This window comes from Cryptomeria japonica, chromosome 5 (genome assembly GCF_030272615.1).
Source record: "Cryptomeria japonica chromosome 5, Sugi_1.0, whole genome shotgun sequence".
NCBI lineage: Eukaryota > Viridiplantae > Streptophyta > Pinopsida > Cupressales > Cupressaceae > Cryptomeria > Cryptomeria japonica.
The window spans coordinates 744,916,577-744,944,350 of record NC_081409.1 but is presented as its reverse complement, the minus strand read 5'-3'; the positions used below and the strand labels follow the sequence as shown (position 1 = coordinate 744,944,350).

Below are 27,774 nucleotides of genomic sequence, written 5' to 3'. Positions count from 1 at the left end.
TTCTAAGTTGTAAAAGGCATCTCATTTCATTCTATTGAAAAAATAGGAGGAGAAGAGTGAGTTGTGAGGAAAAAGAAGAGAGCATAGTAGGGCAACCAGCAAGGAGGAGTAAAATTTCTTCAACAAATCACATTGGGGCAGTGTAATACTTGCATTTGGTGTATCAAAAGCTTGTTAGAGAGGATTGAAAAGAGGTTGCATTTCATTTCAACCTTCTTATAAGAGGTAAGATTGATTTTTTTTGGTCTTTTGATGTTTTATAAGAAAAATTTACTTTCTTTTTTTTAAACATTTGTAATATGTATTCATTTCTTTCAAAGAAATCAGCAAACCCTAACATGTAGATTGTTTTTGTTTTCTCAAAACGTATAGAAATCAGCAAACCCTACAATGTACATTTTTTTTTCAATGTTTGAAAAAAGAAAAAAATGTACATTGTAGGGTTTGCTGATTTTTTTATGTTTTGAAATGAAAGAAACAATCTAAATGATAGGTTTGCTAATTTCTTTGAAAGAAAATGAATACAAATTCTATTACATTGATTTTTGTATCAAAATCAAAACATTGCTATTACATTTTTTTTTGTATTAATTTATAATTTAACAATGCACAAATATTCATTTTTTTTGTAATTATGTCTTATTCCAGCAACCTTCAACTTTTGAAAACAATGTCTAGTTCCACTCCTCGTAGAACAATCCCAGGTAGAAAAGATCCAACTTGGAAATATACTGAACCTTTTCTCGGGCAAAAAAGAGGAGAGGCAAAATGTAAATTTTGCAAATCAATCTTTCATGAAATCATAAATAGATTGAAATACCACCTTGCCGGCATACGTGGCCATGATCCAGAGCCTTGCACACTAGCACTTCCTGAGGCTATTCGTGAGTGTCAAGTGCTATTAGAGACATGTGAAACTCGAAAAGAAATAAAGAACAGGCAAAGGGAGTAGTTGGCTCAAGCTAGCATTGGTTGTGTTGGAGAGGCTTCTTCCATGCCTCCATATCATCCTAGTGTGAGTGCTAGTGCTACTGCTTCTGTTGCCGATAGTGCCAGTGGTAGTGGAGTATCAGTGCAAGCATTGGTCCTAGAATTCGTAAATCTAGGATGGATTCATATTTTGAGCCACGCACTACTCATGGTGCCCAACCTTCACTTGAGAGCATGGGTTGGAACAAAGAGGTATATGATAAGGCTAAAGGTGCAATTGGAAGATTTTGGTTTTATTGCAATATTCCATTCTTCGCAGCCAGGTTATTCCTTTTAGTTTTTATTTGATTGTTTTAAGTTTTTAAGTTTTTAATATTTTTAGTTTGTTTTGTCTAATATTTATACTTATCTTATTTAATTTATTTGTGATAGGTCTCCTTATTGGCAGAGCATGGTTGATGCCATCGCTATTTGTGGGGCGGGTTTCAAAGCTCCTTCTGATTCCGAGTTAAGTGGCCCAATTTTGACAGAATTGGTGGCTGATGTAAAAGCCACATTAAAGGATCAACGAGAGATATGGAAGAAGGGTTGCACCATCATGGCCGATGGTTGGACTAATAGGAGAAATCGAACACTCCTAAATTTTCTTGTTTCTTCTGCAGGTAATTGAATAACTTGACTTTTATTTAATGATTTGTATTTAATTTTTGATTTAAGATTAATTGAATGATCATTGATCACTGATTTTGCTTTCCTTTCAAATTTCAGGTGGCACCATGTTCATGAAGTCCATTGATGCTTCTACACATTCTAAAAATGCCACTTACCTATGTGAGGTTATAAAGGAGGTCATATATGAAGTGGGTGAGGAGAATGCAGTACAAGTGGTGACCGCTAATGCAGCAAATTATGTTGCTGCAGGTAAACTTTTGATGGAGAGGCACCCATCTATATTTTGGTCTCCATGTGTCGCCCATTGCATTGACCTCATGTTGGAGGACATTGGTAAGATTGCATGGATAAAGACATATGTAGAGAAGGCAAAAAATATTTGAAAATTTGTATACAATCATGCATGGGTCCTTAGCTTAATGAGGCAGTACACAGGGCAGAAGGAGTTGGCTTGTCCTAGAAGCACTAGATTTGCCACTAACTTCATCACACTGCAATCCTTGATTCGGAGTAAGGCAGCTTTGAGATGTATGTTTGCTGGTGAGGAGTGGATTTCCTCATCCTATACTACGAGTGTTGCAGGAGTTGATGCTGCATATTGCATTTTTTATGAGCCAGGCTTTTGAACCCCTTGTGCTGAGATTGTGAAGGTAAAATTTTTAAACATTCTACATTATGTTTTAAGTTTTAACTTTTTATTTTTATTCGTATTTTTCTTTTATTTGCTTATTTTCATTCACAATTTCACACTTACATTAACTAATATTAGATATTGTTTCACAATATTTGCAGATCATTAAGCCCTTGGTAGTTCTCCTACATGTTGCTGACGGGGAGAAGCCCACAATGGGCTACATATACGAGGGCGTGGATAGGGCCAAGGAGGGCATCAGATATGCCTATGAAGGGGATGAGAGTAAGTATTGTCCCATTTGAGATATCATTGATAAGAGATGGCAGGCCCAGCTTCACAAGCCCCTTTATGCAGTTGCTTATTACCTCAATCCGGCATTCCATTTCTGCCCTGATTTCAAGGCGGATGAGGACGTTCTTAGTGGGCTCTACTCAGTGATAGAGCGAATGTCGCCTGCTCATAGCAGTAGTATAATCCAAGAGCTAGAGGCCTTTTCTAATGCAGAAGGGGAGGTCTTCTCTCGTCAACTTTGCAAAGAAAATCGGACAAAAATGCAGTCAGGTAAAATGTATATTTTAAGAAATTAAGAGCATAATTTTAATTATATGTTATTCAATTTATTATTAATTATTAAATGAGGCTGACTTTTTTTCCTTTTTCTCATCTTAGATAGGTGGTGGCAGTTGTTTGGTCCTAAAACACCAAATCTTCAATGGATAGCCATTCATATTTTGAGCCAGCCATGCAATGCTTCCGGTTGTGAGCGCAATTGGAGTATGTTTGAGCACATACACTCGAAGAGGCGCAATAGACTGTTTGTGGAGAGGTTGAATGATCTAGTCTTTGTTCATTATAACCTCCATCTTAGACAAAAATAGGTTATGGACCATGACACCACCCCGATCACGCTAGAGGAGGTTGATCCAAAATCTGAGTGGATCAGTGAGGCTATAGATCCTATCTTTAGTGATGAGGACTTAGATTGGATCGACCAGGTAGATAGAGCGATTGAGGCTGTAGCCATGGCAGAGGAGGAGGTTAGAGCGCGAGCAGAGCCAAAGCCAGAGCTAGAGCCAAAAATAGTTGATGTTGGTGAGGATAGAATGGACTCACGGGCAGAGAGTATGGCTGCTGACATATCCTGGACCTACCTTAGACGCCTTGGTAGGAAGGACCCAAGCTCCTTTGAGTCATAGACTTGTAGTTGTTTTACTTTTGATATATGTGTGGAACTGGAACATTTGAATTTTGATGTCATGGATTTCATATTCCATGAGTTTTGCATTATCTTTACATTTGACACTATTTATATATCTATGGTTATTGGTTGCTATTTCCTTCAGCTACAATTTGCGTTTATACTAATGTGATCAATGTATACTTGTGTAGGTGATCAAAATAGCTTCTATTTGATGATGTTATTGTGTATTTAAAGTTTGTTTAATAAAGGGTGCACGAAACAAGTTTTAAATCCTTAAAAATCGCTAAATTTATTGGGTTTTTCACTTTGTCGAGTCCTAGCCAATCCGAGTCCCGAGTCCCGAATCAAGTCACCCTTGCCGAGTCCATGCCGAGTCCGAGTCTCGTTTCTATGACGATAAGCATATTAAATGCACAATATCATTCACATAAGATGAAACAATTACACAACACAAGAAGAACACAAGATTTACAGCCATACAAGCGAAAACCACAGCAAATTATTGCTTGTATTGTAATGTCCCCTTTCTAGGCGATAGGAGATGAGCAGAGGGTTGACCTATCACTCGAGTTCTCGAAGGTCAACCAAATAGTTAGGGGACTCTTTCTGAGGGGTATAGAGCTTTGCAAAGGCTCTGTGAGCCATTTTGAGCGTTTACACAGCAATTCCTACTTTTTAGGGAAGTCTCCTATTTTATAGGGAGAACTGGCAGTTGACTAGATGACCACCCGGGGGACCACGAAGTAGAGCAAGAGCCTTTTGAGCAGTTTCTGGAGTTTGGGTTGAGGTTCCAATTTTTTAGGGCGAGTTCCTATTTTTAAGAGGAACTGCCAGTTAGCGTGCAGGACTCAAGTGGCATTGGTGACCACGGTGCTTCAAACGGAATTCAGATTTGAGTCCCGGATTGCATTATATGAGTAAATAAGGAAAAATTTTAGTATTTCCTAAGTTATGGATTTAAATAAATTATATTACAGTGATATTCTAATCACTTTATAATAAAATAACTTATAATAAGTTGGCCCCTTTTTCCTAGGCATTTGAGGCATAAAATGTTGTAATAAAAAGGGGAAAACATTATAATAATAAAATATAATGCCTAAGGGGTCAATTTTTAAAGAAAGGCATAGATTTTATAAAAAATAATAGAGTGAAATCATAGAAACCCTAAAAGTGACGACCTAGGGTTTGAGCCTTTTAAAAGGCATTTGGAGGTCATTTTTCATCACTCTTGATCATTTTTCTTCGTTGGTAATCTGAAGCAGAGCTCTGGTTGAGAGTTGCAGCAGGATTCATCCTCAGGATCGAAAACTTCTGAGGAAATAGGTTGGATGTTCCTCCAATCTAGCTACAGGATATTATTTGGTGACCAACTCAGCTTACAGGAAGCAATTTGGGTCATTTTTGGTGTTATTTGTTGATTGATATTAGCAGATCAAGTTATGGTAATTATTATTAATGTTGTGGAAGAACAAATCAATGATGAAAACTGATGAATTAAATTGCAAATCAGCCCAGGCAGGCTGTACACTTTGGAGACTCCGAGGATGCCAAATAAATAAATCAGCAATGATCAGGGTTTGAAATTGATTAGAAATTCATTGTTAGCAGCGGGAATAAGCAAATAAATGTCCTTCTCAGGATTATCACAACACAAGTGGATGATATGAGCAAATCAATGGGAGAATTAGTCAAAATTCAGAGATCTTGCCTTGCAACTTTTTGGGATTTGTTCCAGATCTACCTATTTCAGCAATAAAAGTTTAAGATAATTGTATGCCCATTGTGACTCTGGATGTTATAAATTGTCAATTTCTTGTTATTAGTGTTTGCTGCAATAAAAATCAAAATTCTGATCTCCTGATCAGTCTATTATTTTATAGTAGAAAAGTCCAAAAACGTGTCATTGTTGTGTGTATTTTCCATTTCAAGCATTGTATTACTGTTTGGCATCATAAAACTCAAACTACAAACCAAATCCAAACACTCTCTTCCGCTACTCAAAGAAAATCAGAGAAGAAAACAAACCAAAATCAGAAAATTTCAGGGTAGTAAGGGAATCTTACAAGTATAAACTTGTCTTACAAACGTCGTAGGCACCAAACCACGAGAGACACCAATCCCCTCAACTTGTAGGTGACAACCTACTGGAGGCACCAACTTAGTAAGAGACACCAATCTCTCCTTTCGGAAGGAAGCATCAACCTCTTCTACAAAAATTCACCTTAAAAATCTGCCTTAAATATCAATAGGTATAAAATAAATCTGCTTTAAATCTGCTACGAATCAGAGGAAGCAAAGCAAACAATTATCAATTTGAAAAATTCAAATTGAAGAAGAGGTAAAAATCCAATTGAAAGCAAAGGAAGAAAATTGTGAAAGGCTAAGAGTGTGAAATTGTTTCCACGAGGAAAGAATTGGAGAAGAGAACCACCAAGTTAAAAACAAGCCTCGAGTTTGAAAAGAGCACCGAAATCCTAGATGACATCATTAATGACCAGAGGTCACCATCAAATAAAACAAGACTTGGTTATAAGGAAAACGAGAAGTCAAATGAGGAAGAGTCCAAAGAGTCATAAAAGAAGACAAATGAAGGAAAGTGTTGGTGTAATTAATTTATTTTATCCATCTTTAGGATATAATTACACTTTACTTTAGCTTACTTAGGAAATTGTATAGGATTAGTTGGAACATTTCCATTTTAGTTTGAATTGTTCTTTCCTAGGATGCATAATTATTTGTGTCGGATGGTTGAGTTCTAATTAACTCCTACCTACCCTTGCATCTCACTGAGCCACATGTCCTTATTGTGTGCTCTAATTCCCTTTTGCCTTCCCTTTATATGCAGGCACATGTACATTGTATGCAGATCCAACTATTTGCATCTTGATGAGAATACACTTTGTTCTTGTCACATTATTTCTCTCTTGTTCTTGTGCTTTCCATTGCCTCTAGATCTTGGGTGGCTACCTTCATAGCCAATTCCTACAAAAGGCAAAGAGTTGTGCTAATACTCTTAAAAATCCCATCAAGGAGAAAACAACAAGAGTAAATCACCAAAGAAGTCAAGCACTCATAATTCAAAAGATTTCACCCCTCGAGACACATTCATATGAACAGGTTCAAGAGTACCTTCTCTAGCTATTACTACTCATGTAATCATTTCGAACATAAGGCAAGAGATTGTAGAGCACGGGTGATATATAATTAAGGATGGAAGAAAAATAGGACTTCTTATTGGTGGACAAGTAGAAACTACAATAGATATGTTCCTCTAGTCAATTATAAGGTTATATGCTACAGATGCAACAACTATGGACATATAGCACGCCATTGCAGAAGTCATTTTATGGAACCCTCAAGCCAAACAAGAAGATAAATACACTTAACAAGCATAAGAAAGAGCCTATAAAATCTTGGAAGAGGAAGCTAAAGCAAGATAACGAGAAACCTATGCATGTACAAACTTCATTACATGCACAAGAGATATCTCCTAGTTCAAAAGAGAAGCACAATTTTAGGGGGAGCTAAGTATGACATTATCTTTCAGCCCCTTGGAGAAGATAACTCAAAAAATAAAGTAATTACATAACTTGAAGAAAATAATCCACTTGTGCAATAGATTGGTATAAAGGGAAAATAACGAATTGGTATCTACATAATTGTTGGATATGTTCAAGATCCTAGATGATGAAATATTGCATACCATAAACTCATGCACATGAAGCTGATGTTTACAAGTGTCTCCATGAGATTAAAGATTTGGGAGAATAGGGATAGGATGCTATTGATGTCAAGAAGAAGAAGTTCTCATGCAAGGGATGGCAAAGAGCAGAAAAACAATCATTCCGTTTTGGCAATCAAAAAACTTGAGAAGGTGAGCAAACTCTCAAAAAGACATCAAAAAGGGACGATCTTCATCTAGCAGCAATGGATGGAGAAGGAAGAGATGAAGGTGCAAAAAGAATGATGGAATAGCTAAGCAAGTTCCTAAAGTGTACATTCTCTTAGACAGCCATAGTGGAAGCATGCCACCCAAACAACATAGAAACAAGGGTGAAGAGTTAGAGAAAAAGGAGTATTAGAGCAAGGTGAAGCAATAGAGAATCTCCAATGAGGGAAGAGCATATCCCTATTGTATTGGATGTAAGTATTAAAAAATATGATAAGATGTTTCCCATGATCCACTTGTGAATAGATGTTTCATGAACATCCCTTTGCCATTAGTGTCAAAGGGGGAGAGATATAGAAAGGAGGAGAGTTATAGAAAAAGACAATTATGTTGCCATCAATGACAAAGGGAGAGATTGTTGGAAATATTGTCACTGATGTCAAAAGTACAAAGATGAAGTTGTCATTTATGTCAAAATCATGTCAAGAAGGCTTTTGTTGTCTAAGCATATTATTATTGATGTATGGACAAGATTGTTATAAGGTTGTCACTGATGTCAAAGGTGCATGGAAGATTTTTGGTAAGCTTATTGTGATTAGTTAACAAAGGATGTTTCCCTTGAAGAATTGCCTTTTTACATGAATTGGATGCCTCTTTTCATAAGACCATGCAATGGTATAAATACAAGATGAATGGGAAATAAAATAAGTTTTTTTTTGCAATGAAGATTATTCCAATTTAAGAAGATATAAAATCAGATTGATTTTAAGATAAAAATAAAGCATTTTAAGACGCAATCAACATAAAGAATTGTTAACAAAAGGTGATGTCTTTTCAAAAAGTCATTGTTATCATAGAAGTTTGCACCCTTGCTAAGTTATCAACCCAGCAACCTTGTGAAACATGGAAACAACCCCAAAGTGTGGGACATTGTGCAAGGGGTTGAATCTCCAAAGAAGGTTGGCTTCCCTCTCATCAGGGTGCAAGTGTTGAACCAATTTAACACTCCAAATTCTACTTTTAAACCTATTCTAACAGCTTGCAAAGGCAAAGGGAAGAAGGAAATACTAAAATGAAAGAACAAAAAAATAGCTCAAGCTAGCAAGGAGAGAACCCTTTACAATGAGGCTTAACAGCCTATATATAGCAAACTGGTCGTAGAGAAGAGACCAACAATCAAGAAGGGGAACCCTAACTTTGGCATATACATGAGAATGTCACTCCAAGAAGGCAGGGAAATGCATGGATTTGACATGCTTGTGGGTGCAAGAAACCCATCCATACCCTAACAAGGCAATCCCAAGAAGAAAAGTACTTCTAAAAGGTGGATTGCCTAACAATCCAAGGTAAGAGCATCCAGATCTGACATGAAACCCATCAAGTAACCATAGATAAACATGGCCTTGGACTCTACTTGATGGCAATCTTGCAAAAAACATTGAATGCACCCCTGTAGCTCCATGAATGATAGTAGACAAGTCGCAGGAGTTGGTGGAGTATTAAGAGCCTTGAGTGTCGATCACACCATCTAGAAGTGTTGTAGTCACTAGAGGTCAAGCATCGAGCCCTCAGGAAACTACTACAAAGGGAGAGGTGTTGAGAACCCCAAAGTTTGAAGGGAGGAGATAAGACTTCGGATTTCGAGGTTTGGGTAGACAGGATACCTCTTCCAAAAAAGGGAAGGGGTAGACTAGTTCCCCAAATCTCGAAATCTGGCAAGGAAGGAAAGCCCAAGTTTCGAAGGTTCGGGGAAACTGGATACCTCTTCCCAAAAAGGAATTGGGAAGGGGTGGCCTGGTTCCTTGAATCTCGAAATCCTTCAAGGAAGGGAAGCCCAGGTTTCAAGGTTCGAGGAGACAATATACCTCTTCTCAAAAGGTGAGGGGTAGATTGGTTACTAAATCCCAAAATTCGGCAAGGAAGGGAAGCCTGGTTTTCCAGATTCAAGGAGACAAGATACGTCTTCCCAAAAAGAGAAGAGGTAGATTAATTCCTCGAATTCCGAAATCCAGCAAGGAAGGAAGCCCGAGTTTTAGGGTTCGAGAAGACAGGATACCTCTTCCCAAAAAGGGAAGGGATAGACTAGTTCCTTGAATCCCGAAATCCGACAAGGAAGGGAAGCCCGAGTTTCAAGGTTCAGGGAGACAATATACCTCTTCCCAAAAGGGAAGGGGTAGACTGGTTCCCCGAATCCCATAATCTGACAAGGGATGCTCGGGTTTGGGAGAGACAGGATATCTCTTCCCAAAAAGGGAAGGGGTAGACTGATTCCCCGAATTCCAAAATCCGGCAAGGAAGGGAAGCTCGGGTTTCGAGGTTCGGGGAGACAGGATACCTCTTCCCAAAAAGGGAAGGGGTAGACTAATTCCCCAAATCCCAAAATCCAGAATTCCTAAGAAGGAAAAGGGAAGGAGAAAGGACCAATGGACTCCAAGGTACGAAGGCAAGATGCAAGGGCGAAGGGAGAAGGCCCAAAGTCCACCTCATGACAAGAGAACACTTTAACATTTTCTTGATTTCTTGACTTGGCACTTGATCAACTGGGGCAGCGCTGGTCCATGGAACATACCTCTTATCAATTCTCATTGATAGACCAAGTGTGTCATAAAATGACAACAGTCACCTCTATTTAAACAGATGTCTCTTGCATGAAGAGACATCAAAATATGTAGATATAAAACGTGATAGTGAAATGTGCAGAAGAAGATGAGTGATTGGCAAGAAAAGAATATCATTCAAATTTTGAGAAAAGACCCTTGAAGAGGAATAAGAGCAAAATTATGAAGAAAATATGAAAAATTTTGCAGATCTAGATGAAAGAATATTGTAGATCTAAAAGAAGAATTTATGCAGATTTGTAAACCATTTATGAAGAGGAGTGTATACAAATTTGTGAAGCATTTATGGCAGATTTATAAAGAGGAGTTTATGCAGATTTAAAAAAAGAGAAAATAAAAAATAAGTCGATTTAATAAGAGCAGGTTTTCTGAGTATTATAGCAGATTAAAGCCTATGAAGAGCAGATCTTAAGGAGTATATATGCAGATTTTATAATGGAATTGTGAGGAGTGTTAGAGTGAATTTAAAGGCAGACATTATAGCAAATTTATGGGCAATATTATAGCAGATTTGTGAACAGATTTATAGCAGAATTTTAAGAAGTCGTGAATATTCGAGTGGTCATCTCCTTTAAGAAGGATTGCTTCTCTTCATAGGAATATGAAAATATATATTGGCATAAGAAATATGTGAAGTGGATGATAAACATAAAAAATAAAAAATACATATAAAGATCACAATAAATATTTGAATATAAATAAAATGTTCAGAGGCAGTGATTATTATTTGCAAGTTTTTTATTATCAAAGAACATAGCCATTCAAAGGCTTGTCTCTTTCCTAAGAGTTGCATTTTTTCACGAAGACATAGAGATATAAGATGTGCATATGACTCATGAAAAAGAATAGAGTGCAGAGATTAGAAGAATATATCATATGTACACCAGCAGCCTTTTATGAATAGGAATAGGACAATTGATATATATATGATCAAGACAGGCTTATGAGAGAGGTAATAACACTTATGGCAGAATTGTCAGAAAAGTATATGCAGATACAAAAGAGATGTATATGCAGATATAAAAGAGATTTAAATGCAGATTTAGAATAGTGAAGTGAATTGAATATTTGGTTAAGAATAGTCACGAGACATGTTGAAGTGCTATGACCATTGAAGAATTAATAAAGATCATTCAAGGAGGAGAAATCAATAAAGGATATATGAAATCATGAACAAGATTTTTATGAAGGAGTTAGATATATCCATCATCTGTTGAAGGTGGAACCTAGTTTTGTTTTGGAAGTTGGTGCTTCCTAAAAAGAGATTGCTGTCTCTCACTAAGTTGATGCTTAGCTGTGGGGGTTGGTGCCTCCAATAGGTTGGTGCCTATGAATTGAGGGGATTGGTGTCTCCTGTGGGTTTGTGCCTATGAATTGAGGGGATTGGTGTCTCCTGTGGGTTTGTGCCTACAAAGTTTGTAAAGAAGAGTTTATATAAGCAATATTTTAGCATGGCTTTCTCCCATAAGGGTTTCCACATAAATCGTGTGTTCAACTTGTGTTGTGAAATTGTTTCATCTTATGTTTGTTACTATGCAATTGATATTCTTATGGTATTAAGTTTAAGCAAGTAAATATTGTTGTTTTACTAATCACTCCCCCCTCCCCCCCAACCCCTCAATATAACCATGCACTCATCACTATATTGTGTTCTAATATAGTTTATGACAAGCTCGTTTGGAATTAGGTTCCTATGGGTGTCAATGATTTTCAACCATCTGGAAAGATTCTCGAATTTTCCCAAAAGCATTTGCAAACTACAGTGGAGATACTTCCCACACATTAAATGTAAACTACCATAAACAAAATATAATTATATATAATTAAGGCAATTCCTGGCTAAACTTGTTTAACATTTATTTGTAATCATCAGCCATTTTGATTTGTAATGCTCATGTGCGTTTCTTCTAGCTTCATTTTATATTTCACTATTAAGAATGTTTGCTGCTCAGAATGATTTCAAGAGTCCCAAAGCATCGAAATCTCTCAAACAAGGACACTATCATCCAAAGCTTCTCGTTGCAGCAACCTAGCAACTGTTTCCGTGCATATTTTCTTTGAACCTTGCAAATTAGCAAATAATCTGTTAGCATTATATAAGTTTCTAGGACTACATGGATGATCACTTTATAACCTGATCATGTACTGAGAGTACAGATGGTGACAGAATATTCACTGCATCCCTGTGTCCTGTTATGTCAATTGATTAAATTGTTAGTAGTTTTACAGTATAGACCATTGTTCTTAAAAAGTAGCATACAATTTGCCACATCCATCAACTCCTATTAATGTCCTTAGGCTTAAATTTTAATTTTAATATATTCAGAAAACCAAACCATAAAGTAGTTCAACGACAGGGATCACTGGCCACAAATTTTAAGCATTTAGACAAACTTATATACAATAAAAGTAAATAATGCTACACGTCAGTAAAATTCCAGCTAGCAATGAAATCAATAAATACAAGCATATAAACCCAGCAAGTTTGACTGAGTGGTAAGGCAAAGAACTGCTTCAATGAATACCAGGGTTCAAATCTCATCCAGGAACAAATGGACCAGCTCAATATAATGCAGCTGTGATAAAACAGACCAAAAAGTGTCTGTTATATGCCTAGGGAATTGAGCCCCTGACTATGTTTCCCAGAACTGATACCGGAAACTGTTAGTCTGCAGGTACCCTCAAGAAAAAGAAATAGAAAAACCAAAGTACAAGCAAATTACATTGAAAATTAAAATGGTGAACAAGCATATTGGCAGAAAAATACCAGAGAGGAGGCACCAAAAGTTCCACACTTAAAACTGCACGATTTCTCCACCTGTACAGCAAATTGTATAGATATGTTCAACATAATTTTCCATATGTTTGGATTAATCTATTCATTTTTTCCAGAGCTACTGTCCTAAAGAGATTGACACCTCTAGAACTGAAATCCTTCTCATGTAGCAATTTCCCAAGTAGAATCAGTATGAACAGTTCAAATTTCCAGTGTGTTTTCCAATACAAATCCAATAGGACCCTACCTTTGCAACTTCATTCAGCTCAGAACCACTCAATTCATAAACCTGCAAAACAATGGATCAACCATGAGGATCATTACATCAATGTAGCTTCTGCATTTGTTTGCAAAGTGAATCGTTTTTTCTTTGAGATTTGTCGATCCTAATTTGCCTATTTCTAACACAGACATAAGAATGAATAAAGTTCAACTAAGCGCAAAGAAAATCTACTGCAACTAATAGTAGGAAACAAAAATTGATCAAGTAGATGATTGTTCTTCATTACTAACCTGAATAGAGCCTGTTGAACGAGCGGTGGAACCCAAGACTACAAACCTAGCACTATTAAAGAACTCATCCACATTTAAGTGAGGATCTTAACTTCCTATTTTTTTATTATGAAAAATAGTGAAATGAGCAGAACAGTGTTTTCTCTTTGTTACTAACCTGCTAGGAACCCATAGAGTGTCATAAACTGTTGTTGTCAAAGATTTACATATATGTTGAAAAATTTGAGGTCTATTACTTGCATCAACCATTCTTCACGTCCTGCAAATAGAGGATGTCCAGACTATAAAAGATGTCAAAAAAGCTCCATTAAGAAGTTATACCACATTAAGAAACCATCTCATGGTGCCTAAAAATGCTTTAAATAACCTCTCCAATGAAAATAAGAGAAAAATACACATTTAGGAAATCAACTATAACTTTTGAAACTCAAGGTAGTCATAAAACCCACAAAAGAAACAAAAGGAAAATGCAAACACGTATAATCCAAGTACTAAGGATAGCTAGGAAGAAGCAAAGGGGAAAAACACTGAAGTCCATTGCTGCCCAAAATTAAAAAATGGAGATTGTAAAATATCATCTTAGATTCAACAATGGGAGCAAGGCACGTCTAACACACAAAAGGAATAACAACAGTATAATATTTTATTAGTAAAGATGACAAAGGGATTAAATTTGGGTAGCACAACCCATGTTACAAGAGTGTTCACCAAGCTAAGGAAGACATCTCCATACCAGGTATTTTCAAACCAGAGAGAGAAGGATTATGTAAGTCAGATTGCACACATGCTGTAATACAAGACTCTGATAACACCCACAATTATAGTAAAGGCAAAGCATATAATCTATGTGATAGAAAAATGACCAAAGAGATGAGCATTCAAGATTGTTTTCATTAATTCTCTTTAACTATTACTAACTAGAAATTGGACATGGGAAAACAAGCAACTATTTGTTGTCCTCATTTTTTAATTTTCAAAAATGTGACAACCTGTTGTGACCATTTCACACATCGCCCCATTAAAATGGGGACCCCCTCTTTTTGCTCGGTTTTGCCTGTTCTTCTCTCTGCTTTTAGGGTTTTGGGTAAGTGAGTGAGTCGTCTGGACTAGGGTTAGGCCTTAGGGTTTCCATTTTGATGTTTTTAAGCCAGAGTCTAGTCCGTTTTGAATGATTATTGAGCATCCTCGCGTAGGTTGCAATTTTGAAATAGGGTGAATCTGTCAAGATGTCAGGTTTGTCTATCTAGGTCCAGTCGGAATTTTGAAAGCAAGTCCAAATTTTGCCTAAGTGTTAATGATGGTATTATGAGATTTTGTCCGGGTGAATTTTGACCAAATTTTGGAAATTCTGATAATTGATCTCTGGCCTTGGAGATAACCTAATTTTGCCTTGTGAAGTGACTGAGAGCCTAAATTCTTGATATTTTGGCCTATAGAGGTAAAATCGCTCTTGTCCCTCTGTCAGGGACCAGGGCAAAATTGGTATTTTTATGCATCTTGGTTATTGACTTGTTTTATTTGTCTTGTGCAGGGTCGCCAGGAGACACAGTTGAACATGGATTGAGGATTTTGAGGATTTTTGAACTCAAAAATGGCAAGTTTTTCAAGGTTTAAAGTCAGTTCGCTCCTGTCCCTCAGCCAGGGACCAGGGCGAAATGGCCTACTTAGACCATTTTTGGTCTTAGTTGATCAAATTAAAGCATCAAGGACGCAATAAGGGATGAAATCAACCTGATGAAGCACCCACACTTAGTCGTTTGCAATGAAAAGTTGAACATTTGGCTTTAAGGACAAAAATCGCTCCTGTCCCTCACTGAAGGACCGAAGCTTGTTTCTCAAAGTTACACTGTCCTTGCAAGACCAAGACGATTTTTGGATTGGAAGAGGTCAAGGAGGGCATCTTTTGTCCATTGAATATAATTTGAAGTAATTTGCAAACAAGGAAATGTGCTAAAATGACAAAATCACTCCTGTCCCTCACTGAAGGACCAGAGCTTGAAATCCCAGATCGCCTTATCCTTGCAAGATTTGAATGATTTCATGATTTTAGAAGAACAAGGAAAGTGTGTTTCATCCGTTGAATATAACTTGAGAGTGCCACCATGGAGAAAATCGACCCAAGAAGACAAGTTCGCTCCTGTCCCTCTGTCAGGGACCAAGGCGAATTTCAAAGATAGCTCCTGTCCCTCTCTAAGGGACCAGAGCGATTTTTCCTCAAGACAAGTTTTGGGCCAAGGAAAAGTGAATTTCAAGCTAGAGATGAAGGAAAGGCGACCCAACCAATCCGTCAAAGATGATTTTGAAAGTTGGCGAAACACAAGTGAGCTAATAAATGCAAAATCGCTCCTGTCCCTCTCCAAGGGACCAGGGCGAAATATACCTTATCTAGCATTCCCTTCCGAATTTGGTTAAGTCCAGGCCAAAGGGCATGATGGTAAAGATGTTTGGAATGCCTCAAGAGAGAACGAAGTTGTAAATAACCTGAGAACTTGATGAAATTGCCCAAGGCGCTCCTGTCCCTCTCTAAGGAACCAGAGTGATTTTCTTAAAGGACAAGTTTTTGGCGAAGGTGAAGTGAGTTTTAAGTTTGAGGCAAATAAAAGAAGGCGTAACCACTCTATTGAAGATAATTTTGAAGATTGCAAAGAGCAAGTTAAACCTATTTTGTCCTAGGCGCTCCTGTCCCTCTCCAAGGGACTAGAGCGATTTCCTCCAAAGACAAATTTCCCGCAAAGTTAGAACAAGTTCCATGTTGGATATGAGTAAAGGGAAGCATAATGAATACATTGAAGATAGTTTTAAACGTTGGCAAAGAATGATTGAGCCTATAATTGCCAGATCGCTCCTGTCCTTCAGTCAAGGACCAGGGCGAAATATAGATTATCAAGACTTCCCTTCCAAGTTTGGTCGGGTCCGAGCCAAGGCACAAGGTGACGAAGATGTTGGAGGTGCTTCGAGGAAAAGTGAAGTTACAAAGATCACGAAATGTGATGAGAATTGCCAAATCGCTCTTGTCCCTCACCAAGGGACCAGAGCGAAATACTCAAATTTGCCTTATTGCCTAGTATTTTGGAGCACTACTATCATTTGCAAGACTTAAGAAGGAGTAAGAAACATTGTTTTACACTTTGAAGGCAATTGAAAGTGGATATGATCAAGGGTTAGCACAAGGAACAAAAGTTCGCTCCTGTCCTTCACTGGAGGACCAAGGCGATATTCATTGAAACAATCATTTCCTTCCTAGACCACGCCAAGGCAAAGTTACACAAGATCAAAAATGTCTTTAGGAAGACGATGAACAAGGAGCTAACGTCGAAAGTCAACAATTTTGAGCTCAAACACAAAGTTCGCTCCTGTCCCTCACCAAGGGACCAGGGCGAAAATCACTTGAATATCGAGTTTGCTTTACCAAGAACAAGTTAAACATGCGCAAGACAAACAAGGATGATCATTCCTTATTTCGCAAATTGATTTGATGATTTAAAGGACGAAGACCAAGGAAGAAAAGCAAAAATCGCTCCTGTCCTTCAGTCAAGGACCAGGGCGAAAATAGCTCAAAAAGGCATTCATTCAAAAATTGAATAGATCAAGCTCAAGGTTCCCAATTAAAATGCCAGTTTGGACGTGAAGGAAGTGACTTTGAACGTAAGAAGCGAAAAATACAAGACCAAAATGCTAAGGCGCTCCTGTCCCTCTCCCAGGGACCAGAGCGATATTGTTAATGTTCCAAATTCCTCCCATGGTTAGGTGCCAACATATTTTTGAATTACTTTAAATGCTAAATTTCGATAAACTTTGAAATATTTAATTAAATTGGCATTTAAAAATAACGTACAAGGCATTTAATAATTAATTTAGCCTTTTAAAAAATCGAAACTATTAATTATGAAGGCGTTTAAATTAATTAATTATTAAATTAAATTGAAAGGGAGAGCGCTTGGGTTTTATTTTAATGTTTTTTTTTTACAAAAGTCGGTCTCCTTTTTATTTAAATTTTGTTATTATTTGCCTTATTTCCAAGTCGGCCTATAGAGAGTAAAGAGGTGAAGCGCCTATATAATGAAGGTATGTGAGCATGTTTAAACCATCATTCAATCATTGTTCATATGCGATTTGCGGAGGCGAATAAGGAAGTGCGAATTTTAATCCAAGGAAGAGTGCGAATTTGGTTAGAGGTGGAGCGAATTTGCCCTCAAGGTGGTGAAGTTAATAAAAGAGACGTGTTTTGCTAGAAGCTCACGTTGAAGACTTCAATATTCATTTTGCCTAGGCAAATTTCCTTAATTTTGCGTCTTCTCTTAGAGTTAGCTCTCAAAGTGAGGTATGGCAAAGTATTCCTTGTCTAAATTTTGAATTTTAAAATCGTCCTCGTCTCAGTCTTGAATTTTGAATTTTGAAATTTTGAACTTCCAGTAGCTCAATCGTATTTAGGAAATGATAACTCTAAGACTTATCATGAAGTTTCCTAAATTCAATCTTTAATCTAATCTATATTTTTACATTGCAAAATCCATTACTTATTATGAAATGTTGTGTAGGTGTTACGATGGCAACCCCGAAGGCAGGAGCATCCACTAGTCGTCCAGCTCTCATGAAGGAAGATCAAAAGAATGAAGAATTGGAGACCAAGATCGTGTCGAAGTGGAGCAATATTGGAGATACCAACTTGGGAAACTTCAGTATGAAGAAGTTTCAAGAGGTCCCTTACATTGGCAAGCCATCACCTGTTGCAAGAAGGATAATTGAAAGTGGCATCATTAAGGCGGCCGGCTTCCCTCCAGCAGTCCAGTGCCATGAGTTGATGATCGAGTGTGCTCGCCATTATGATCCACAGTCCAAATCGATCGTGTCCAAGGAGGGAAACACTTTGGCTTATCTTTCAGAGGAGGCTATAAGTGAGGCTTTCCATCTTCCGGAGCACAAAGATATGATCTACAAAAGCATAGAAGGAGCCAGGTCCATGTACGAAGATGATCCAGACACTTGCCTAAGCATCATCAATAAGAACTGGTTACTCAAGAGTCGTCCTCGCTTGAGCAAGATTCCAAACACACCACATAGGATCAATTTCCAGGAGGAGTACAGAGATTTGATAACACTACTCAACCGAGTCATAGGAGCCCCTCAAGCCTTCTATTTTGAGAAGTGGATGTTCTACTTCATCCAAGTGATAGTTCAGGGAAAAGGAACAATTCATTGGGCTAGAATGATTAGCCATTACTTGGATGTACAGTTAAGGAGACTGAAGGCTACCAAGTCCTTCCACATGAGTTCATACATCATATATGCCTTGATCAGGAGCTTTGAATATGCAGGATTACCTCACAGAGGAGTGATTGGAAGAGGACCCGGGGAGGTCAGAGTTTGTGATTCCTATGTTCACTTGCATCATCCGCCAAGAAGTAACTACAAGTTAGTCAATGATACCTTCACGATTAACATCACCAGGATGTTGCAAGGCGGAATTCACAATAGGCTATCTCAGGATGCACAGGAGCTAGTAAAGAGGTACGGTGCCTGGTTCATCCAATTTCCGAAATTTACATATATTAGAGTTCATGGATGTCCTTCACCTCCATACATGTTGCCGAGATATCTGACAGACAGAATAGTGTTACTTGAGGTAACTAGACAATTGGCAGCTTGTGCGAAGGCATTCAGACACAGACATGGAAATGGAGTTCCTGTGCCTATCATATTAGGGAATTCAGTTGAGGTATGTCCTAATGCTCTAGCCATGGATGATGCAGAGAAGGAGTTAACTTTATATTCATTTTCATTCTTTGCCTTAAGAGAAAGCTTTGATCCTTATGGGTATATAGAGGAGACAGTCGGAAGAAAATACAAGCATGAGTTTCAGATAGAAGACTTTGTGATGAATCTCTCAAATGATCTTGAAGTGAAAAGAAAGATGCATTCTAGATTGCCTTTAGACTTCATCAGGAAATGCAAAATTTACAGAGTCGCCGACCAAGCTCAGGACAGTGGTAGACATCTCCAATCATCTTATGATCGAGAAAGCAAATCAGTGAGGCTAGATTGGAATGAACCCGAGATTGTGGATCTAGATGCTTTGATAGCTCGAGTTTTGTCTTGTACTCGCAGATGGGTTGATGTGCAACATCAGAAGTTGAGAGAGCAAGGCATATCCATGACTTTTACTTTGGAAGAAAGACCAGCAGAAGGTGGAGCAAGTGTAAGTGAAAGTAATCCTAATCCCAGAAGCACAAGCAAAGGTAACCTTCGAAGCGTAAGCGAGGGCAATCCTCATCCTAGAGGCTCAAAGAGAAAAGAGCGACCTGAGAAAAGAGAATCCTCCAAGAAGAAGCAAGAGGCAAACCGAGATCGTCCATCCGGCACATCTTCTCGACAAGAGAAGAGGACATTTGAAATAGAGGAGTCTATGGAATCAATGGTACAAAACGATAAACAGGAAGAAGGACAGGCACCTCAACGATCATCAAGTCAATCTCTCCAAGTTAATGAGCTACATGAAGACAAGAATGATAACGAAGTGACATCTCCTCTCAGAGAAGAAGAAACATTGCCTAAGGAGATACAGGTTAAAGAAACAAGATCTGCCATCCCAGATTGGTTAAAGGAGAGATTAACAAGGGTGATTGTGATCGAGGACGAAGATAATGTGATTGATTTAGAGAGCCTTGTTGGAAATTCTCAGGAAGTGACAGAAAAGAGGAAGGCTACTAAGATGTCCAAGATGATCAGAGACGAGACAGGATCCAGGAAATTGTAGATAGCTACACCGGCAGTGGACAAGTATGAAGGTGAGATCCTCGCAGAGGAATATGATGTAGAGACATTTGAGCTTGGTCCACTCACAGCCGAGCAGACACTGGATGAGGCCACCGATTCATTTGAAGCACTAAAAGACAAGCTTAGGGAAGAAATGGAGAAAAATAGAAAGCTTGAGAGAGAGGTCGATGCATGGAGAGGCTACTTTAGCCATCTCAATCAGCCTTTGGGACGTCAAGATCCAGCAGTATCTCCTGCGCAGGCACTTCCCCTTGAATCAGTTGGTGAGGCAGAGAGAGTTAGGAGTTTGGTCCAGCTTATGAGCTCTTGGATTGACAAATCCCATACAGTTGCTATTGAATTTGCAACAAGAATGATGCAAACCATTCACCGAGCTATCCAGGTTCTTGAGATCATCCACAACTTAATGATAACGGTAGCCGCCTTTGCTCATACTTAAGATGTTATCATTCCTGTCCTGCAAGTAATAAGACAAACATCAAGGAAGGTCCTAGTACAAGAAAAAATAATGGATGGAGGACCTCATAGTTTACTTCAGTGGTCAACTTTACTCCAGATGAAGGAAGTTCTCTTCGAGGACATCAGTACTAGATGCAATCATGTTGAGGAGGTTATCCACCCGATCCAGGATAGAGTGTTTGAGGTACTACGTACTATTCTTGGCAGGAGGATCGAAGTTGAGACAGATGTGGATTTACAAGAATTGGAAGAAAGGGTCAAGGTCATCTTTTGCAAAGATGCGAATGTTATCACAGATGAGCAACGGGACCAGATGTTTGCTACCATGCTCCTGATTGAGATGACCAAAGAACTTGAACCTGAATGGGACGCTGCTCTTCTGAAGGCTTTTGATCAGGTCATCCATTTGGAGGAACGAATGAGGAATCTTCCCGAGATTCCAATTGCTGAGATCGAAGGAATCGTATCCAGATTCATTGCATATGCTAAAAAGGAGCATTGGAAAGGGAATAAGATTCTAGAAGAAAGGTTGTTATAGATGACGTGGCACCTTAATTGTCATTGGTCTATGTCTCCTAGGTTTTTGTGCCAAATTTAATATTTGGCTATGCATTTAATATTGTTCAATAAAAAGGGGACTATTTGTAATAAACCCTAATTAGGGTTTAGGTGTCATAATCTTGGCCATTGATCTTCTTTTGATCTGGACCGTTCATTGTAATTGAGGATGCTATATATACCCTCATTTCTTTTCATTTTGCAATTAGAAAAGGAGAAATCAAAGAATTAGAGAGAGATTAGAAATTAGCAATTAGATAAGAGAAAGTTACTTTGTAGCAAGATTGAGCTTTGAAGAAGGAATTTCAAGCAATTGTTGTTTATGATGACTTTGAGATCAATAAAACATTGAAGTTATGGTGTTTTATTGCAATTCTTGTGGTTATCTTCATGGTTGTTTACTTTCTTGAATCATTCTCAGTCAAGGTAGTATTTTAGTTTGAAGGACAAAGTGTTGGACTTGATCTTTGGTGAGATTCACTTTCCAAACCACTAACTTCTTGCTGATTGTAGGAACGCCTTGTGTGGTCAACTGGAGAAACTTGAATCACTTAAACCTTCAATCGTCATTGAACTTTAGACATGTGCCTTTGTGGTAGTGTCTATGATCCTTGATGAATTGAAAGATCATTTGTTACCTTAGAAGATCGCATCAATTTCAGTTGAGTTGTTATTTTATGGCAATATTGAAGTTGGTAGAATCTTACCAAGTCCTGTCCGCATTAAATCATTCTTAGGATTAGATTAGAGTTTATCTCTTGCAAGCCCTACTCTTTTGATTTTTTTTTTGAGAATTTGTTAGAATAGGAAATTCTATTTCGGAACGTAAGGCCCCTTGATGAAACAGCAATCACAACGACCACTGGTGCTTATCCACACGTAGAGACCCTACATAAAAGAACATTGGAGTCACCCTGATTGATCCTTTCTTTGCGATATCTTCAGCAATCAGAGACTTTATTCAAGAGAGGATAAGGTACCTTTGGGTATTTTATTCTGTGTATGATTGTGTACAAAATACACGTCAACACAACCCCGACAAACTTTTACTCAAAATGTGTCATTTTTGTCTCTATGGAACGTTTTACGAGGTACAAAACTCACATTTGTTAGTATCAAATCATCAGGGGGTGTGTTTGCCATTTTTGTCAAAGTTTTGGTGAGTTTTGGCCTTCATTTTCCTAGCTTTATGTGCAATTTCGGGTTTCAGAGCAGTCACTGCAAGTAGGAATTTTTTGCTTGAAATTTGTGATTTTAAGGCTCTAAGGCATGCTTTTCAAGGTGGAAAGTCTACATTTCTTGATGGTAAATCAAACAGAGTTTATCTTCCATCTCTGTGAAAATTTTGGTTACTTTTGGCCTTCATTTTGACCATTTTTTGTACAATTTTGGGTTTCAGAGTGTTGAATTTTATACTTTCAGATTAATGGAAGACTGAGAAATCAGAATTTAACTATTAAATTAGATTGTTTGCAATTAGAATTAATGATTTTCAGACTTAGGAACAAACATAGAAGATAAGCAAAATGAAACAAGACACCATTACCCTGGGAAAACCTCCTAGGAGGAAAAACCCAGCCAGAAAAGATCCTCAAATCTGATTATGGATTATATTGAATATTCTGATTACAATACTTATCTCTTAGGTAGCTTGACGAAAACACTTCGGGTAAACAGCACTTCTGTGCTGTTCAAATCAATGGAAATGTCATCTTCAGATCTGCATCTTGATGACCTAGCTCTTCATATGACAGAAGTATTACGCCTTCAAACAGCAGACATACTTTGCATCATTTGGATGGAATTCGCCTTCCAGGTGCAGATGTATTTGCACAGAATTAACTTGCAGCAGATAGATGAATTCGCCTACTTCTCCAATCAAATTTCGCACTAGATTGCAAAGCTAAGACGAATGAAGATTATTTTTGAAACTTGCCAAAAGTACTTTACTTATATGATGTTGACCTTTATTAAGTCGGCTTGGTTTAATTTAAAATTGGCGCCATTTAATGTTTTATTTCATCTAATGTGTGGCATGTTCTTTTATAGGGTTGGCCCTATTTGAAGGGAACACAATATTTTAAGTGTGGCGTGAGAAAGGGCCCAACCCTAAAACGGATTCCAATGTTGCCATTGGCAATTGGAATCCGCCTCCCTAGTTATAAACAACACTCCCTCTTAACTAGGGAGGAAACAATTACATAATCAAAATATCTTAATCTTCCATCTTGCACACAAGCAAGGAATGGATTACTTAATCAGAATGTTGTGGCCTTCCATCTTGCACACAAGCATAGAGTGGAACTCCATAGCATAATCTTCCATCTCGCACACAAGCCTAGAATGGATCCACCTTACATTGCCCACAGAGGGTGGAGAGGATCTTTCCTACCATCTTACATTGCCCGCAAAGGATGGTAACATTTATTCTTCTCCCTGAGAAGATTACAATACCACCTTCTATTGCCCGCAGAGGGTGGTTGATACAACACAACGTATCACTGAGGTTGAGACTCACTCTCAATCAAAGTTTCATTTTCCACAATACCAAGTCTGTCTCTGAAGTACACAAACTTCACTTTGGACAAAGGCATGGTAAGAATATTTGCAATCTGATCATTAGTACTGACATACTTCAGCTAAATAGCGTCTCTTTGCACCATATCTCGAATGAAGTGATAATGAGTCTCCACATGTTTTGATTTGTCATGAAACACCGGATTGAAAGACATCTTTATACAACTCCGATTATCACAATGAATAACTGTAGGTTCTCAAGGTTGTCCAAACAACCCAGCAAGAAGCTTATGAAGCCACACTGCTTCTCTAGAAGCAACACTTGCTGCAATGTACTCAGCTTCAGCAGTACTCAGTGCTACTGAGGACTATTTTCTGCAAGCCCAAGAGATCACTGCGGATCCTAAGTTGAAACAAATGCCTAAAGTGCTTTTCCTGTCCTTGACACTTCCTGCCCAATCTGCATCTGAGTAACCTTCTAGGGTTATTGGAATGTTAATTGGATACTTCAGCCCATAACCAACTGTGTCTCGTAAGTATCTCAGGATGTGCTTGGCTGCAACAATATGAACATGTTTAGGCAAGCTCATGAACTGGCTGAGAGCATTCACTGCATATCATATATTTGGTCCAGTGTTAACTAGATACATCAAGGATCCAATCAACTACATGTACTCAGACAGATCTGCAAAATCAGAGTTAGCTGCAAAAACACTCAATTTCTTTAAGTTAGATTCCATAGGAGTAGACATAGGTTTACAATCCATCATTCTAAATCTTTTCAGAATATCAATAGTATACTTTCCTTGACTTAGAAAAATTTCGTTAGATCTTTGCCATACTTCTAGACCTAGAAAATAATGCATTAGACCTAAATCCTTCATTTCAAATTCTGAAACTAATTCTTTCTTACATCTAATAATAAGCTCATCTTTGCCAGTAAGAAATAAATCATCCACATATAGAACCAAAATTAGCATCTCATCATTGGATACTTTGAAGTAAATGTTAGAATCAGCATCATTCTTACAAAACCCTAAACTTGACAAGTATTTATCCATTCTTTCATACCAAGCACGAGGGGCTTGTTTGAGGCCATAGAGAGCTTTCTTCAATCTGCACACATGAGTATCTCTTTCATGAATCTCATAACCTTCAGGTTGTTCAATATAGACTTCTTCCTCAATGACACCATTAAGAAAAACAGTCTTAACATCCATTTGATGCAGCTTCCAACCTTTAGCTGCAGCAATAGCTATTATAGTTCTAATAGAAGTATATCTAGCAACAGGAGCAAATGTTTCTTCATAATCTATGCCTTCCTTTTGAGAAAAAACCACGAGCTACAAATCTAGCTTTATATTTTTCAATACTACCATCAGCATTATGTTTAATTTTAAATAACCATTTAGAGGAAACAACAGATTTACCTTTGGGTCTAGGCACTATGTCCCAAACATCATTCTTGATGATTGACTGATATTCTTCATCCATAGCTAGCTTCCAGGCATAATGGTTCAAGGCTTCTTCAACATTGCATGGCTCAGACTCAATGAGATTGCTCATCATTGCAACATAGTTGGAGAATACTTGAGGTCTCTTGCTTTCTCTGAAGGTGCCATTGGGAGCTGCAAATCTTTCAACTTCTTGAATGGTGTTTCTCACCCAAAGTGGCCTCTTTTTGCCAACAACAATGTCACTAGGTATATCAGTGGGATCCATGGGCTCAAGTGGATCATTATGCTCTTCCTGAGGTGGAGGCTCAACAGGCTCCCTCTGAATCTCAAGGTTAGTATCAACGTTCATATCTTGATTATCATTAATTTCATCAACCAAGGGAGAACCTTTTGATTTCTTAAAAGCAATATCTTCTTCAAAGGTAACATCCCTACTTACCTCAACATACCTTTGACCTGGAATATAGATCCTGAAGGCTTTGAAGGATTCACTGTATCCAACTAGCATTCCTTTCTTTCCAGAAGGCTCCAGCTTGGTTCGTTTTTCTTTGGGCACATGGACATATACAAGACTTCCAAAAATTCTTAAGTGGCTGATGTCAGGTTTGGATCCTGTGAAGGCTTCTTCAGGAGTCATATTCTTTAGAACACGGTGGAGACATCTATTCTGAATATATACTATTGTTCTAGATGCCTCAGTCCATAGAAATGTCTACAAATCTTGGTCATGAATCATAGCCTTTGCAGTCTCAACAATAGTTCTATTCTTTCTTTCAGCAACACCATTTTGCTGGGGATTGTAGGGAACATAAAACTCCCTCTTAATTCCTGTCTCAACACAAAAGTCATGAAAACTGTGAGAGGTATACTCACCTCCATTGTCAGATCTTAAGTCTTTAATTCTTTTACTAGAAATGTTTTCAACCAATGCCTTGAACTCTTTAAATCTACTTAAGACTTCATCAAATTCTTTAGACTTTAAGAAATAGATCCAAGTTTTCCTCGAGAAATCATCTATGAATATTACATAATAAAGAAATCCACTAAGAGATGCTATAGACATAGGGCCACATAAATCAAAATGAACAAGTTCTAGTTTTTCTTTAGCTGTACTTTCACTTTTATGAAAAGGACTTTTAACATTTTTACCCATAGCACAACCTTTACATGAATCATCATGAAATTTACAGAGTTTAGGCATACCTTTAACTATCTTTCCAAGAGAGGGAAGAGCTTGAAAGTGTAAGTGTCCAAGCCTTCTATGCCATAGCTCACAGGATTCAGGGGCCTCATTCATAAAGGCTTGAACAAGGTTAGTGGAAAGCTTATACAAACTATCATATCTATTTCCAATAACACGAGCAGATTTAAAACTAGATTTCTTAGGCCATGCAAGTACTTTACCCTCAAAAAATGCTACTTGATAACCTTTAACTTCTAGAGCGGAAATAAAAATTAAGTTTCTTTTAATTCCAGGAACAAATAAGATATCACTAAGGTGAAGTGAAATGCCAGAGTCTAAATTTAATGTAGTGCCAGAACCTCTTACTGAATATCGAGCATCATCACCAATTACCACATGTAGACTAGTATCCTTTTCTACTAAGTTTGAAAGATGTTCACGATAGCCTGTGATGTGTCTGGAAGCACCACTGTCAATCAGCCATGTGTTACTATCTGTGGGTATGCTGCTTGACAAGGCAGAGATGAATAAAAAGTCTTCATTTTGTTCTAAGACTTCATTTAGGTTGGCTTCTCTTTGCGTGGGTTCATTCTGACATTCTTTAGCATAGTGACCAAATTTGTCACATCTGAAACATCGAACACGAGAGAGATCTCTTGGCTTCTTCCAAGAATACTGAGAACTAGGTGGTCTGAAATCTCTATTCCTCTTGGGATTATTCTTCTTCCAATTACCACCTTTCTTGCATTGGGCTGCAAGCATATGTTGATCATCCACTTCAGGACTCTTGAGTTTTCCTCTTGTGGCAAGGCGAAATTCCTCATGAAGGCAATCGTTTCGAAGACGATCAAAGGTTGGGAATTTAGATCTCCCACTTATGGATTGAATGAAGGAATCCCATGAGTCTGGAAGACCATTTAATGATATCATGACAATATCCTTGTCTTCTATGTCATATCCAATTGTGCCTAGTTGATCCTTTAGTTCTGAGATCTTCATGAAGTAAGACATAACTGAATCTTCATTTGCCAGTTTAATATGAAGTAATTATTGCCTTAATGCAATTGCTCTACTGAGGTTATTGATCTCATAAATACCTTCTAGATGTTTGAATATCTCTCTAGCTATAGTGAACTTGAAGATGGATGTGACAAGGTGATCTCTAACTGAGTCAATGATGAGTTTTCTGGCTTTGAGGGCATTCCTTTTGAATTGCTTTAATTCTTCTTGATCTGTGGGCGCAGTCAGCTCTTTGTCTTGCACAAATTGAAGGAGATCATCTTCCTCAAGAGCAAGTAGGATGTGAACCTTCCAGGCAACAAAGTTAAGTGCCCCTTCGAGCCTATCTTCAACTTTCAGCCCTGTCATTGTCCTGACTGAAAATGAAACAGCAAACTGGAAATAAAAGACTACTGAAGTCTAAAAGTTAATATATAACCTAGAGCTCTGATACCATGCTGAATTTTATACTTTCAGATTAATGGAAGACTAAGAAATCAAAATTTAACTATTAAATTAGATCGTTTGCAGTTAGAATTAATGATTTTCAGTCTTAGGAACAAACATAAAAGATAAGCAAAATGAAACAAG

General features: G+C 37.8%; 1 protein-coding gene across 5 annotated transcripts in view; it reads right to left on the bottom strand.

Annotated features, from left to right (window-relative positions):
• LOC131064127 (dynein axonemal assembly factor 10) overlaps positions 1-27,774 on the bottom strand; it is a 159,930-nt gene that overhangs the window by 89,063 nt on the left and 43,093 nt on the right. For 4 of the 5 annotated variants that reach the window (XM_057998161.2, XM_059221717.1, XM_057998160.2 and 1 more), the window contains 4 exons: positions 13,394-13,495; positions 13,237-13,288; positions 12,971-13,012; positions 12,715-12,765 (listed from right to left, as the gene is read on the bottom strand). In XM_057998161.2, coding sequence (XP_057854144.2) covers positions 12,715-12,765; positions 12,971-13,012; positions 13,237-13,288; positions 13,394-13,485 — 237 coding nt within the window. In that variant the 5' untranslated portion in view covers positions 13,486-13,495. Of the gene's footprint in view, positions 1-12,714; positions 12,766-12,970; positions 13,013-13,236; positions 13,289-13,393; positions 13,518-27,774 lie in introns of all 5 variants that reach the window. The other variant, XM_057998159.2, reaches the window with a different exon arrangement.